The 16,403-nt window shown below is 40.8% G+C and overlaps 1 protein-coding gene across 1 annotated transcript; it reads left to right on the top strand.

The window, feature by feature from the left end:
- Positions 1 to 10,119: 10,119 nt before the first annotated feature.
- Positions 10,120 to 16,168, top strand: LOC130503862 (uncharacterized; the record flags this gene model as incomplete). Its single annotated transcript, XM_056998422.1, is given in 8 exon segments — positions 10,120 to 10,341; positions 11,496 to 12,728; positions 12,730 to 13,029; positions 13,327 to 13,573; positions 14,021 to 14,654; positions 14,787 to 15,022; positions 15,025 to 15,558; positions 15,699 to 16,168. Coding segments are annotated over 8 exon segments (3,876 nt in total), but the record flags the coding sequence as incomplete, so codon positions are not given.
- Between the last annotated feature and the right edge of the window lie 235 nt (positions 16,169 to 16,403).

The raw sequence follows: 16,403 nt of genomic DNA, 5'->3' as shown, positions 1-16,403 counted from the left end.
TCCAAATAAAGCTTCTTAGATCGTGGTTCATCCTGGTTTGATAAGAATCATGAAGATATTATTATTTTTATATAGAGTAGATGTTTGAGTGATGAATGAATAGATTAGAAAAGAGTTTAAGAGTTTAGATGAAAGATTAGTGATGGCGAGAGAGATTAAGAGATTGTATGAGAGTTTATGAGTGTTTAGAGATTGAGTAACCAGAGAATAAGAGTAACCAAAGTGTATTGAAGAAGAGAGACTCTCTCAGCTTACAAGACAATGTCGCTTACAATGAGCTTAAATACAAGACAAATAAATCAGAAAACCCTAAGACTAAAGATAAGGAATGGACAATAGAGATCAGATGATTTAAATCGGATGGTTGTGATCTTGGTCAAGTAGCTGGCGAGTATTGATTCAAATGTATGGCTTGGATGTGCTCCATTTGAATAAGAGGCTGAGATGAATCTGTGTAAAGCAAAGGGCTGTAAAGGTAAAGCTACTTTCCCTTTCCAGCCTGTCTCTTTGCTACACTGATCCTTAAGGTATATTCCCTCTTCTTCCATATTCTCTAACGGTCATAAGAGATCAATTAGCCATCGCCCACACTTTGCACCAACACTCCTTCTTCATGCCTTGTGTTCCAAGTCTATACCAAGTTCTGTACGGATTAGGTCTTGTCCGTACACTCTTGTGCCCTATCTTTGCACATTGTACCATCTTCTCCTTTACTGCTCCAACCTTTTCTTATGATCAGTCTAAGCCCTTTATGGACTTAACTTCTCAAGATAAGAGCTTCAGGATACTCCTAAAGCTTAGTTGAACTCTTCTGAACATCTTCTAGAGCTTGCCCTATTTATGACCACGCTCTTTTCTTTTCTTCAGTTCAACACTCCCCCTCAAGCTTGACTCTAGAGATCCTAAGTCAAGCTTGGAACCCTGAAGAGTCTCCCTCATTAAAAACTTGCAAAGAAAACCCATTGGGACAAAACCTTGCAAGGGAAAAAGAGTAGAGCTCTTCAAAGCCTAGGGATTGGCCAGTGAGTCTTTGTGTCCTAACCAGTGTGGTGGATCACAAAGAACTCTGGATCATAGCCTAACTTCTGCAGCAAACATTCTCATGATTTGCGCACAATCAACACTCTTCTTGACCTCTTTATGTGTTCGGGACAAGTCTCCCTTCTCACCCGGCTTCATGGAACCATTGGGAGACCAACTTGACAAACTTCAGTAAGGATCAAGAATTGCTTCTTCTTAGCTTCAGCATCACCTCTCAAATAATCTGAACTCCCCCTCTCAACAAGCTTCACAAACTCCTTAGGTAGGCACAGATCTTCTTCAACTGCTAGTGACACTGATCAACACTTCACCACTAAGCTTATCCTCTTCATAGGATTCGTTCTTCTCCAGTGAGCTTTCAACTAGTGAACCGTTTCACTCTTAGCTTCACTCCTTCATATAGTCACTTGATCCTCCTTCTCTCACCAAGCTTTTACTTCTTAGAAAGGCTAGGAGGTCAGTAGACTTATTCTTCCATCTATGATACTTCCGTGTATCCTCTTCTTTGTTAGATGGCCAAGGTTTTAACCACAATTCAACCTTGTATTCTTCACCTTACAACCGCCCATTTGAGTTACCAGCTTAGCTTCTTCACCATTTCACCTTGCTTCAAGACCTTGTCGCTTCTTTCATCTTTATGGTGATGAGTTTGGGAGTTGTGGATGCTAAGGCAGGAGCACCCAGACTCCGGGTCGTAGCCAAAGCAAGCACACTTGCCAAACTCATCCCTTTACTCCTTTGACTCTTTTATACCTTCAATTGCTTCTTGTACTTCCTCACCAGGTCTTGATCTACTCAGATAATCTTCACTCTAAGCTGGTCTAACTCTGCTTTGGTCTTCTAGACCTCATTCTTCTTGACCCTCTGGTCTTGTGGTAGCTCTCACACTTCGCTTCACCACTTCGTTACCGTGGTAACCACAATAGTTACACTCTTCTTCTTCCTCTTCTAGGATGGATAGTGATTCATGTCTCACTTCTTGAACCTGAAACATCACGCAAACTCCAACAGGAATTAGTAGCACTTGCATTGGGTCAATCCTTGATGCATCATCAAGAATGAACACCAATGACTTAGGCAAAGCAACCAGATCAAACTAGACAAAACCGGCTTATTCTTTTACAAGAAAACTCCTTAAGCACAAGCAAGACCTTAACAGATCAATACAAGTTACTTAGGCACTTCTCTTAAGCTTCTTTACTTAGCATTTAGATATGAATCTAATGCCTTAGTAAGATAGCTCCTAGACAGTATGCATCTTCTTTAAAGAACCTTTAGCTTTAAAGTTCATGCATACTCATCTCGATCATCAACCACATCAATATAATACAACCAGACAATATCAAGCTCACACTCAAGAAAGGTTTATAAGAATTTCTTACGGCCAAGGAACCAGATTGGTCCTTGTAACACTCTTTTAAAGATCACGGCTTGCTTGGTTGCTGGATGTATGTTTAAGGCTGATGCTCTCCATTGTACCTGATACATGTTTCCAAAGGGTGCATTAGTTCTATTCACATAATATAACTTGCATCGCAATAATGCATCACATTCAATCAACCATTCTGAGAACCATTTCAAGGTTATATAAGAAATGATAATTAAGAAATGACTTGAACTGAACAAGTATAAGAGTTTTAAGGGACCTCCCCTTTTGTTTATATGAGTTTTAAGGGACCTCCCCTTTTGTTTTAATGAGTCCTTGACTCCCAGCTTGTGCACCCTCTTCATGGTAGCATCAGCTTGATGGAAGACTAAGGAGATTCACCAGCTTCTCTTCTATTGATAGAGAGCCTTCTTTCTTTCTTAGCCAAGACTGCTCTGAACAATCTCTTGACTTTGGCACGCCACTTCCTAGACCCACCAGTTGATGATCCTTAATAGAAGCCTTTGCACCCACTTACCGGACCATGAAACTTACACATTTCCCTCCCTCAAGCTTAGACTCCAAGATTCAGTTTAGGAGCTAAGCTTGTAAGGCCAATTTCATGGACAAGGAATCACCAGTCTCAACAGACTTTCTGTGGTGATCTCCCAGTCTTGTGAGCTCTCCTCCTTATATCAGGAACTAGGGTGTTTGAATCACCATAGAGAGTCGTCACAAGACATCCCCAACTGCATAACTATCTTGATACACAATACATGTCCTCATGATATTATGCAGTGGCACTAGATCATGACCACTACACTCTTGGTTATTGGTATGCTCCGGCATCACTTCCCTGTGTACCTAACATCACCACAACTCAATGCAAGATCAGATCTTCTCATTGGGACCAAACCAAGATTTTAACATCTTGTTTGATCACCAATGTCCCAATGCACCAACCTTGAAACACAACAAGATTAAACTGCATTTTCAGCCATATAAAATGCAATGCAAGCTTATAGCTATACACTGACATTTCTAGGCACACACACCTTTGTTTACAGACAAAGGCACTTTTTCAATGCACAAACAATGCATGCTTCAACTTAACAATTCTATATGAATGCAATAGGTTCAACCGAGAAATACTGGAGACTATGCTCACAGTTCCAAGCAATCCAAAGATGCAAGCAACCTAGACAATTTCTATATGCTGCAAGCCACTACAACTGGAATTTAAAAAAATGCATTAAACACACAAATGCAACAGGATGAACCTTAGACTATATGAGACATGTTTAAGTATGCACACACCTTTATCCATCATGGTGTAAGCATCAGAGACATTTTCTCAATTTTGCAACACACCTATGATGATTTCCAGCTATGGCAGTACCCAAAGCAATGCAATAACTTAAACATGAGACCCTTGGGACTTCTAGACACCACTCAAAGCACTAAAAATAAATACACAAGCTCTTATTAAGGGAAAGAGGTTTGCTCACAACCAAGAGATCCGAGCTGATCTCTTGAACCTCCATGGCTCCTGCTCACTTGAACTTGGCAGGTTTGAGTTTTGGATTCAACATCCAACAGCTCTCCTTGAGGTGTCCTTCCTTCTTGCAGTGATCACACTTCACGATCTTCCTATTCTCCTCCTTTTGAATCGCTTTTCCTTTGTGAGAACTCCCTCCAGTATGAACCGCAAAGGATAATGTTTCCTTTGTTTCACACAATCCCAATGAGCACTCCTCCTTTTGGACTTGTGCACACACTTGTTCAAGTAATGGGAGTTCATCAGACTTCAAGATATGCATGATGAGATTGTTGTAAACCGGCTTGAGGGTTAACAGAAAATCAATCACTCTATCTTGTTCCCTTCTTTCATTTTGCACCTCCGGATCAATAGATTGAGGTCTAAGCCTCTCTAGCTCTGTAGTTAGTGATCTGAACTTCCTTAGATGTTCAATGAACTCACTTTCTTCTTGAGACAGCTCGTTAATAGCTTTCTTAAGCTCAAAGACCCTGTAGAGGTCACACCGGCTCTCATAGATCATCTTGAGAGTGTTCCACAGCTCCTTAGCACTCTCACAGTATGAGTGTGCTTCACGAATGGATGACTCCAGGTTGAGCTCAAGACTAGACAACACCAGCAGGTCTTCTTGTTTCCACGATTCATCAATGGCTAGTCTTGAACTTGCTTCTTCATCATCAGCTTCAAAGGCGGCAGCTTTGGAGATGTTTGGACCATCTGAGATGCAGTGGTTCCATAGCTCTTTCCCAACAAGAGCTGTCTTCATCAATCGAGACCAGAGAGGGTAGTTACAGCCTTGAAGAGTAACTGGACAGATAATAGCTTTTGATAACACCATCTTGAATCCGCAAAAGCAAATGACTTTCTTCAAGCTTGTAACTTCAGGAGATAACCAACGGATGAACTTGAATCTTTAGGAGAGGATAGAGATAAGAACTTGAGCTTGTGTTCTTGCGGAATAAATCACCAGAACTTTGAGGAACCTGGCTCTGATACCATATTATTTTTATATAGAGTAGATGTTTGAGTGATGAATGAATATATTAGAAAAGTTTAAGAGTTTAGATGAAAGATTAGTGATGGCGAGAGAGATTAAGAGATTGTATGAGAGTTTATGAGTGTTTAGAGATTGAGTAACCAGAGAATAAGAGTAACCAAAGTGTATTGAAGAAGAGAGACTCTCTCAGCTTACAAGACAATGTCGCTTACAATGAGCTTAAATACAAGACAAATAGTGTCACAAAAAAAAATACAAGACAAATAAATCAGAAAACCCTAAGACTAAAGATAAGGAATGGACAGTAGAGATCAGATGATTTAAATCGGATGGTTGTGATCTTGGTCAAGTAGCTGGCGAGTATTGATTCAAATGTATTGCTTGGATGTGCTCCATTTGAATAAGAGGCTGAGATGAATCTGTGTAAAGCAAAGGGCTGTAAAGGTAAAGCTACTTTCCCTTTCCAGCCTGTCTCTTTGCTACACTGATCCTTAAGGTATATTCCCTCTTCTTCCATATTCTCTAACGGTCATAAGAGATCAATTAGCCATCGCCCACACTTTGCACCAACACTCCTTCTTCATGCCTTGTGTTCCAAGTCAATACCAAGTTCTGTACGGATTAGGTCTTGTCCGTACACTCTTGTGCCCTATCTTTGCACATTGTACCATCTTCTCCTTTACTGCTCCAACCTTTTCTTATGATCAGTCTAAGCCCTTTATGGACTTAACTTCTCAAGATAAGAGCTTCAGGATACTCCTAAAGCTTAGTTGAACTCTTCTGAACATCTTCTAGTGCTTGCCCTATTTATGACCAAGCTCTTTTCTTTTCTTCAGTTCAACAGATATTGCCATATGTCCGAACAGGCTAATCTGAAATCATCTGGATAGAAAGTGGAAAATCTTCTTACTCACAACTCCTATGAGATTTATTCAACTTGCTGGTTATTCTCCACTGATTAGTGGTTCCAAATAAAGCTTCTTAGGTCGTGGTTCATCCTGGTTTGATAAGAATCATGAAGATATTGCCATACTTTCGAACAGGCTAATCTGGAATCATCTGGATAAAAAGTGGGATATCTTCTTACTCACAACTCCTATGAGATTTATTCAACTTCCTGGTTATTCTCCACTGATTAGTGGTTCCAAATAAAGCTTCTTAGATTGTGGTTCATCCTGGTTTGATAAGAACCATGAAGATAATGGCATATGTCCGAACAGGCTAATCTGGAATCTTCTGGATAGAAGGTGGGATATCTTCTTGCTCAGAACACTTATGAGATTTATTTAACTTCCTGGTTATTCTCCACTGATTAGTGGTTCCAAATAAAGCTTCTTAGATCGTGGTTCATCATGGTTTGATAAGAATCATGAAGATAATGGCATATGTCCTAACAGGCTAATCTGGAATCATCTAGATAGAAGGTTGGATATCTTCTTGCTCACAACACTTATGATATTTATTCAACTTCCTGGTTATTCTCCACTGATTAGTGGTTCTAAATAAAGCTTCTTAGATCGTGGTTCATCCTGGTTTGATAAGAATCATGAAGATATTGCCATACGTCCGAACATGCTAATCTGGAATAGTCTCGATAGAAAGTGGGATATCTTCTTACTCACAACTCCTATGAGATTTATTCAACTTCCTGGTTATTCTCCACTGATTAGTGGTTCCAATAAAGCTTCTTAGATCGTGGTTCATCCTGGTTTGATAAGAATCATGAAGATATTGTCATATGTCTGAACAGGCTAATCTGGAATCATCTGGATAGAAAGTTGGATATCTTCTTACTCACAACTAACAACTCCTATGAGATTTATTCCACTTCCTGGTTATTCTCCACTGATTAGTGGTTCCAAATAAAGCTTCTTAGATCGTGGTTCATCCTGGTTTGATAAGAATCATCTGGATAGAAAGTGGGATATCTTCTTACTCACAACTCCTATGGGATTTATTCAACTTCCTGGTTATTCTCCACTGATTAGTGGTTCCAAATAAAGCTTCTTAGATCGTGGTTCATCCTGGTTTGATAAGAATCATGAAGATATTGCCATATGTCCGAACAGGCTAATCTTGAATCATCTGGATAGAAAGTAGGATATCTTCTTACTCACAACTCCTATGAGATTTATTTAACTTCCTGGTAATTTTCCACTGAATCGTGGTTCCAAATAAAGCTTCTTAGATCGTGGTTCATCCTGGTTTGATAAGAATCATGAAGATAATGGCATATATCCGAACAGGCTAATCTGGAATCATCTGAATAGAAGGTGGGATATCTTCTTCCTTGATACACTAAAAATGAATCCTTGCTACTGCCAAATTAACAGTCGCAATTTTAGTAATTGAGATTCAAATCCAGAGGACCAGTCTACACTCTAGTTCTATGAGTTCCGAAATCAAGCTAAGAAGAAGATAAAGATTTGGTTTGAAAAGGTGACGTAGAGAACAAGTAAAAAGCACAAGCGATGAATTCAAGTTAAAAGGAGTTAATCTAGGATGAATGCGAGTGATCTCAATCATGACCGAGCAACTATTCAGGTTCGATGCAGTTCTATCTAGAACTCGGAGAACAAGCTAGAACAACACACTGTCGTGTAGTTGATCCTTTTACCGATCAGACCCAGCTCCTAAGATGTCGCTTGGTCTGAGATCTGATGGTGAACCTTAATGAATGACTCCGATTTGTTCACAATGCACCTTAACATCTACTTTCGTGTGGCTAAGGATGCAGTGCTCATTCATACAGGATCTAGCAACCTATTACACTTTTGATGCACAGATTTACTTGGGATCAAACGCTAGATGATCAGTTTAACGCAGGCATGAAACAATGAATGAATGAAGATTTACTAAATGATAACCTATCTATGCTCAGTCGCGAATGCACTCTATCACCCTAGATCAACAGTCGACTACTCAATCATGATGCAGAGAAGAACAACAGATGAAACTGAAATACTCATGATCAGATTAAGAAGAAATAAACTAGGGTTCAGGTTGTTCTTCGAATGAAGATGTGAGCCGTCGCCCTTACAAAAGCTTGAATCCAAAAGTATGAAACTTGTCTTTTGCAAAAACTAGCGTCAAAAAAATAGAAAATGGATAGATGGCGTTTTTATATGGAGGCGCCAATCAGAAGAAAAGAGATTAGGGCAACAGGGCTTTAATTCCCGAAATAGGAGTTTCCATATTCGTCTGGAACAATCTCCGGATCACTCCGTCTGCTTGTTCCGCTTGCGAGAGAACTGTTCTCTCGAGTGTTCTCCGCAGGAATGCTCCAAAGGGACTTCTTTTCATCAGGCACCTTCTCTTCTTCCTTCTACTAACTGCAGACCTGTAAAAGGTCAAAAAGGACTAGACTGACACGAATTAGTGACTTGAAACAAATGAAAACATATATACAATGATGTGAAAAACACCATATATCAATTCCCCCAGACTTAGATCCTTGTTTGTCCTCGAACAAGGCAAGTACCAAGAAAGGTTTGAAAGCGTGGGAACTCGCTTTTTCTCAGCAACCATACTCTTACCACAAATCTCTGAACCATACAAGCTGTAGATTAGGACCACACACACTTACTGAGAACCCCCTGATCGCTGTTCGAAGATCGGCTCCTTACTCTACATCTCAACCTGAAAAGGCAACACTTTCGAGACAAAACTCCTTATGTTCAATTAAGATCAGCGTGAGCTTCTTGTCACAGGCTCTACTCAGAGAGAACGGCTAGGTATAGAACAGGCTAACTTTTATGGTGGAGTTCAAGAGTGTTTAGGGTTTACCAAGAGCGGGTGCAGGATATCGCACAAAATGGTCGTGAGAGGACGGCTCCATTGAGGTCCACAGTCCTTACTCATCTCTGCTAATCGGACTGCTCTCCGATAGATCGATCATAGGACTACTCTGCGTGATTCAACTTCCCCTTCAGAACACTTCACTGAAACCATCATTACCTTCTCAACTTCCCAGTGGCATGCATCATAGATTCTTCCCCTTCTCGTCACCAGTAAATCAAAGCAAAATCAAATTTTTTTTTTTTTACATATATATATATATACCGAAATACAAAATGCTGGGGTGACGAGCAAGGAGGTAACAAGTGATGTACATGATGCCACTGGTGATTCATTCTGCTCTGTTCTAGCCACTTACTTCTTCGTTGTTCTCTATGGTATCGGAACAGGCACCTCGGTTCTCTCTTCGTGCCGGAACAAGCGCTCCGGTTGTTCTGCCTGCTTCCACTGTGTGAGCATTGATGAGTAAGAACTGCGTCGATCCTTTCCTCTCCGACCTTTTTGCACATATCTGCACATAAAGTACTAGAAAAGCAAATGCATGAGGGTGGAATAAAAGGTCAGGGTTCAAGGTGGGAACTAGCTAAAGATGAGCTAGCCACTCAGGAACAGCAAGAGGGATAAAAATCGGATAAGAAGTCCTGAGTGTAGTTCTCATTCTACCCTGATCTAGTGACCATGACAAGAAGAATTAGAGTCCAGATTAGGTTCAGATAAAGTGGAGTTAAGTCTGCCCAGTGTAACCTGATCGGTATAGAACTTCTGGAGTGTCAAATGAGATAAGTCAGGGTGTTCCAGGTCCATGTGTGGGTCTTTCATCACTGCTAAGGTCAGTGAATAAGAAGGTTAAAAGCACGAGGTGGTTAAAGAGCATCACAAAATAAGGTCCTGATTCCCACAATATTTTTGACTGACTCGATCTTGGCAATGATCTGGATAGCAGGGTTCCGGATCTGCGATTGTAGGCCTTGCGAGAGGTGAACTTGCCAGATGCAATGAGGTCCCAGAAGGTGTCAGCCGGCTTGAACTTCTTCTCCACTGAAACTCCCCTTGGCGTGTCTGCGATCTCGAGTAGCTCGTTCAGATCGTGAAGGGAGATGGAGCAGAACTTGCCATCGGCCATGAAGGAGAAGAAGCAGTTCTCGTATGTAGGCTCATTGGGGTTCAGATAAGTGATCTGGCACGTCGCGAGCACTTGCCTAACCAAATCCGGGTACAAGACCTGGGCTTGGAAACAGATAGGCATGATTCCCATAGCCTGCATCGTATCGAACACCTCTGTGTCAAGGCCGAGGTCGCCTAGAGTATCCTGGTGAGCGAACCGCGTGGGTAAGATCTCCGCTTGAAGGAGCCGGTTTTATTTCCCCGCTTGATATGATCATGGACCAGCATGCTGATCAAGATGAAGAGTTCCAGCTAGCTAAAGAAGATGGGAAGTCTAAAGATGTTGCAACCAAAGAAGATGATGCCTTAGTCATTTCCAATGGCCCCATAACTCGATCCAAAGCTAAGAAACTCAAGGAAGCTATTGGAGGATTAATCAAGAAGTGTTTAATGCATGAAGAAAGTCTTGAAGGAAGCTTGATACTTCAAGATGCACTTGTTACCATCCAAGCTATCTCACCATCAAGCTGAGCGTTGTCTAGGCTAGCAAGCTATGTGTGCTCTTTTTCCCTATCTTTGTTTTTGTCCCAATGGGTTTTGCAAAGATGGGTTTTTAACGAGGCCATAGTCTTGCTGCTCAAAACTCCTAGATAATGCTCTCGGACCAACCACATGAAGAACCTTATGTTATGTTTTATTTCTCTAATTATTTATGTCTTTTATTTCGAAACCTCTATCTATGTTGTGTCTTTATTTCTACATTAACTAAAGGAGCCTGTTCCTTTTGGTTTGAGTTGATTGGAGCCTGTTCCAAGTCTCTCACTATATATATGTGTGTGCCGCAACCCTAGTAATCTATCAAGTCTTCTTTTATCTAAAAACCTTTGAGTTTTCTTCTCCCTTGCCTTGTCGTGAGAGAGTGTCTGGTGTGTAGTATCCAGTCTGTTGGTGTGTAATATCCAACGCCCAAGGACCTTAGAAAGGTGTGTAATATCCGACCTATTGTCTAGGAGTATCAAGAAGCCTTCCCATAGCCTCTTGTGTCACCATTCGATCCACCACCTTGATAAGCTTGAGTCCTTGACTCGTTTATGCAAGGATCTATCCATATCCATCCAGAGAAACATCCTAGGGGTTCATTAAGTGGTATCAGAGCACTCTGGAAGGGGAGTTTTGATTTCTCTTATCATTTTCATCCGATCTGTTCATCACCATTCATATCATTGATAAGATCTGTGTTCTTGTGTTGTTGTTCACTAGATCTGCTTCTTTTCATCATTATAACTGATAGATCTATTGTTTTCGTGATCACCATTGATAGATCTAAGAGTTTCAATCAAGTTTTCATTAAGAAATTTTCAACTTCTCATCGATCTTGTTTCGAGTTTTCAAAATTCCGAAAGTTCTTTGTGTTTGTGAGTCTCGATCTGTTGTTAGAAGTAATAGATCCTTATCTGTTTCATCTCATTTCGTCGTCTGTTAGAATCTGATCTGTGTTGTTATTTTCGAAACTGAAAAGGAATTCAAATCGTTGCGTATTGATCAAGTATCCTTTGCCGCCTTGTTTTAAATTTTTTCTTGTTTCCTTATTTGATTCTTTTGTGTTTTGATTTCTTTGAACTACTTACTTGTTCAAACCTTTTGTGAATCAGGAAGCAATGGGATCCGAGGATGATGAGGCAACTCTTATGAGGAGAAACAAGCTATTACAAGAAGCAATCACCAAAGATATCCTTGCAGCCATGGAGAAGTTGTTGGAGGATAAACTCGACCAAAGGCTATCTGATAGACAAGACCAAAATGCTGAGCAGAGACGTGAGCCAATGATCAATAGGCATGGTCGCCGTGAGCATGCTGGATCAGAAGAGACTGATAACTTCTATGAGAAAAGTAGCCATAGCTCTGGATCAAGATACAGCAGTAGGAGATCGCGACATGATCATGAGGGCAGAAGGCATAGGCGCAATGAGCTATCAGGATTGAAGCTTAAGATCCCTCCTTTCCATGGAAAGGCTGATCCGGACGCATATCTTGAGTGGGAGAAGAAGATAGAACTTGTCTTCAATTGTCAACACTACTCTGAGATTAAAAAGGTTCAAGTTGCTGCTACTGAGTTCAATGACTATGCATTGAGTTGGTGGGATCAGTTGGTTACAAAAAAAAGGCGCAATGGGGAGTTTCCTATTGAGACATGGGCTGAGATGAAGTCTTTGATGCGTAGGAGGTTTGTTCCCAGCCACTATCACCGTGATCTTCACCAAAAGCTGAGGCTTCTTACCCAAGGTTCCAAGTCTGTGGAGGAATACTATCAAGAGATGGAGTTGCTTATGTTGAGAGCTAAGGTTTCCGAAGATAGTGAAGCTACCATGGCACGGTTTCTTGGTGGGCTCAACCGTGAGATACAAGACAGGGTAGAGATGCAGCACTACTTGGAGATAGAGGAGATGCTACACAAAGCTATCTTGGTAGAGCAACAAGTTAAGAGAAGGAGCCATGCGCGTGGCAGCTATAGTTCCAGTAGATACCAGACTTCTAAGGAGGACAAACCAAGCTATCAGAAAGAGGGCAAGCCACAGCCAAAGGAAGAGTCTAAGCCTAGTAGCATCTACAGCGAGGATAAAGGTAAAGCAGAGGCTACCAGCTCGCGTGCAAGAGATTTGAAGTGCTTTAAGTGTCAAGGGCGAGGGCACTATGCTAATGAGTGTACCAACAAGAGAGTTATGGTTCTCTTGGAGAATGGCGAGTATAAATCTGAAGATGAAAGACCGGAGACTGAGCAAGAATCTTCAGAAGCAGAGTATGAAGAGAAACCAGTTCATGGTAGGCTTTTGGTTGCAAGGAAGACTCTCAGCTTGCAAAACAAAACCGAGGAGCCAGAGCAAAGAAGAAAACCTGTTCTACACTCGTTGTATGGTACAAGGAAAAGTTTGTAGTCTGATAATTGATGGTGGAAGCTGTGTTAATGTTGCTAGTGAGACAATGGTGAAGAAGCTTAGCTTGAAGACTCAAAAACATCCTAGACCATACCGACTGCAATGGCTCAATGAAGAAGGGGAAATGAAGGTATCCACACAGGTGTCAATTCCTTTATCCATTGGAAGATATGAAGATGAGATCCTATGTGATGTGATACCAATGGAAGCCAGTCATATCTTGCTTGGGAGACCATGGCAGTTTGATAGAAGAGTTACACACAATGGCTTTACTAACAAGCATACCTTTGAGTTCAACGGGAAAAAGACTACACTGGTACCTCTAACTCCTAAAGAAGTGCATCAAGATCAGCTACAGCTTCAGAAAAAGAAAGAAATAGATCTTAAACCAGAACCGAGCAAGCAGCACAACTTCTATGCCAAAACTGGTGACATCAAAAGATCTCTCTACTCTAATCAATCAGTTCTCTTATTTGTTTTAAAAGAATCTCTTGTTAGTCTAACTGATTGCACACCGGTGTATCCGAGTGAGATGTCAGCTCTTTTACAGGATTATCAAGATATGTTTCCAGAAGATAGTCCCACCGGTTTACCACCTATACGAGGGATCGAGCATCAGATAGACTTTGTACCAGGTTCTACTCTTCCCAATAGACCAGCCTACAGAACTAACCCGATTGAGACCAAGGAGCTACAAAGGCAGGTTGAGGAACTGATGGAGAAAGGCCACATCCGTGAGAGCATGAGTCCTTGTGCTGTTCCAGTGCTCCTGGTGCCTAAGAAAGATGGAAGCTGGCGCATGTGTGTTGATTGTAGAGCAATCAACAACATAACAGTGAAGTATCGCCACCCTATTCCTAGATTAGATGATATGCTTGATGAATTGCATGGTTCTTGCATCTTTTCTAAGATAGATCTTAAGAGTGGATATCATCAAATTAGGATGAAAGAGGGAGATGAGTGGAAAACTGCTTTTAAAACTAAGCATGGGTTGTATGAGTGGTTAGTTATGCCCTTTGGATTAACCAATTCTCCTAGTACTTTCATGAGATCAATGAACCATGTTCTTAGGTCTTTTATAGGACTGTTTGTTGTGGTTTACTTTGATGATATCCTAGTTTACAGCCAGAGTCTAGAAGAGCATATAGGTCATCTTAAGGCTGTCCTTGATGTTTTGAGAAAAGAGAAGCTTTTTGCTAACCTTAATAAATGCACTTTCTGTACGGATAACTTGGTCTTCCTAGGCTTTATTGTGAGTGCAGATGGAGTGAAAGTGAATCCAGAGAAGGTGAAAGCTATACGAGAATGGCCCATCCCTAAGACAGTGAGTGAAGTGAGGAGCTTCCATGGACTTGCTGGCTTCTATAGGCGATTTGTGAGGGATTTCAGTACTATAGCAGCTCCCTTGACTGAGGTTGTCAAGAAAGACATAGGTTTCAAGTGGGGAGACACACAAGAAGCTGCATTCCAATGCCTTAAAGAGAAGCTTACTAATGCCCCTCTTCTTATACTTCCTGATTTTAATAAAACTTTTGAGATTGAATGTGATGCCTCAGGAATTGGTATTGGTGCTGTTCTTATGCAGGAGAAAAGACCTATTGCATACTTTAGTGAAAAGCTTGGAGGAGCCACTCTCAACTATGCAACTTATGATAAGGAACTCTATGCTTTGGTGAGGGCCTTGCAGACTTGGCAGCATTATCTATGGCCTAAAGAGTTCGTAATCCACACTGATCATGAGTCTCTCAAGTACCTTAAAGGCCAGAACAAGCTCAGTAAGAGGCACGCCATATGGGTAGAATTCATTGAAACCTTCCCTTATGTGATCAAATACAAACAAGGTAAGGAGAATATAGTTGCTGATGCACTATCAAGAAGGCATGCTCTCTTAAACACTCTTGATGCTAAGCTATTAGGTTTTGAGCAGATTAAAGGTATGTATGAGACTGATCCTGATCTTAAAGATGCTTATAACTCTTGTGAAAAGGTTGCTGCTGGGCATTACTTTAGGCATGATGGATTTCTTTTTTATGATAATCGTTTGTGTGTGCCTAACTGTTCTTTGAGAGAGTTATTTGTCAGGGAATCTCATGGAGGAAGCCTTATGGGTCACTTTGGTGTTACAAAGACTCTTAAAACCTTGCAGGATCACTTCTTTTGGCCTCGGATGAAAAGAGATGTGGAAAGAATTTGTGAGAGGTGTTCAACTTGTAAACAAGCTAAGTCTAAGGTTCAGTCCCATGGTTTGTATACCCTCTCCCTATTCCTTATCATCCTTGGAATGACATCTCTATGGATTTCATTGTGGGATTGCCTAGAACTAGAACTGGAAAGGATTCTATCTTTGTTGTTGTTGATAGATTCTCAAAAATGGCTCATTTCATAGCATGTCACAAAACTGATGATGCATTGCATGTTGCTAACCTGTTCTTTAAAGAGATTGTGCGCATTCATGGCATGCCTAGGACTATTGTTTCTGATAGAGATACTAAGTTTCTTAGTTATTTTTGGAAAACTCTATGGTCTAAACTAGGTACAAAACTGTTGTTCTCTACTACTTGTCATCCGCAAACTGATGGACAAACTGAAGTAGTTAATAGGACTTTAGGTACTCTCTTACGTGCATTCATTAAAAAGAATCTGAAGTCTTGGGAAGATCATTTGCCACATTGTGAATTTGCATACAATCATGCTGTGCATTCTGCTTCTAAGTTTTCACCTTTTGAAATTGTTTATGGGTTCAATCCCACCTCTCCTTTGGATCTAATACCTTTACCTGAGTGTGAAAGGATCAGTTTTGATGGCAAAAGAAAGGCAGAGATGGTGAAACAACTCCACGAGCAAGCTAGGCTTAATATTGAAGAGAAAACAAGCAGTATGTTAAGCATGCCAACAAAGGAAGGCGTGAGATGGTTTTTGAAGTAGGTGATCGGGTTTGGGTTCACTTAAGGAAGGAGAGATTTCCAAAAGAAAGGAAGTCCAAGCTAATGCCAAGGATTGATGGACCTTTTGAGATCATAAAGAAGATCAGCAACAATGCCTACAAGCTTGACCTCAAAGGGAAGTACGATGTAAGCAATAGTTTTAATGTTTCTGACTTAATCCCTTTTATTGCAGATGAGTTCGATTTGAGGACAAATCCTTTTCAAGAAGGAGGGGATGATATGATCATGGACCAGCATGCTGATCAAGATGAAGAGTTCCAGCTAGCTAAAGAAGATGGGAAGTCTAAAGATGTTGCAACCAAAGAAGATGATGCCTTAGTCATTTCCAATGGCCCCATAACTCGATCCAAAGCTAAGAAACTCAAGGAAGCTATTGGAGGATTAATCAAGAAGTGTTTAATGCATGAAGAAAGTCTTGAAGGAAGCTTGATACTTCAAGATGCACTTGTTACCATCCAAGCTATCTCACCATCAAGCTGAGCGTTGTCTAGGCTAGCAAGCTATGTGTGCTCTTTTTCCCTATCTTTGTTTTTGCCCCAATGGGTTTTGCAAAGATAGGTTTTTAACGAGGCCATAGTCTTGCTGCTCAAAACTCCTAGATAATGCTCTCGGACCAACCACATGAAGAACCTTATGTTATGTTTTATTTCTCTAATTATTTATGTCTTTTATTTCGAAAACT

Source organism: Raphanus sativus, unplaced genomic scaffold (genome assembly GCF_000801105.2).
Source record: "Raphanus sativus cultivar WK10039 unplaced genomic scaffold, ASM80110v3 Scaffold1187, whole genome shotgun sequence".
NCBI lineage: Eukaryota > Viridiplantae > Streptophyta > Magnoliopsida > Brassicales > Brassicaceae > Raphanus > Raphanus sativus.
This window is presented reverse-complemented; position numbering and strand designations above follow the sequence as displayed.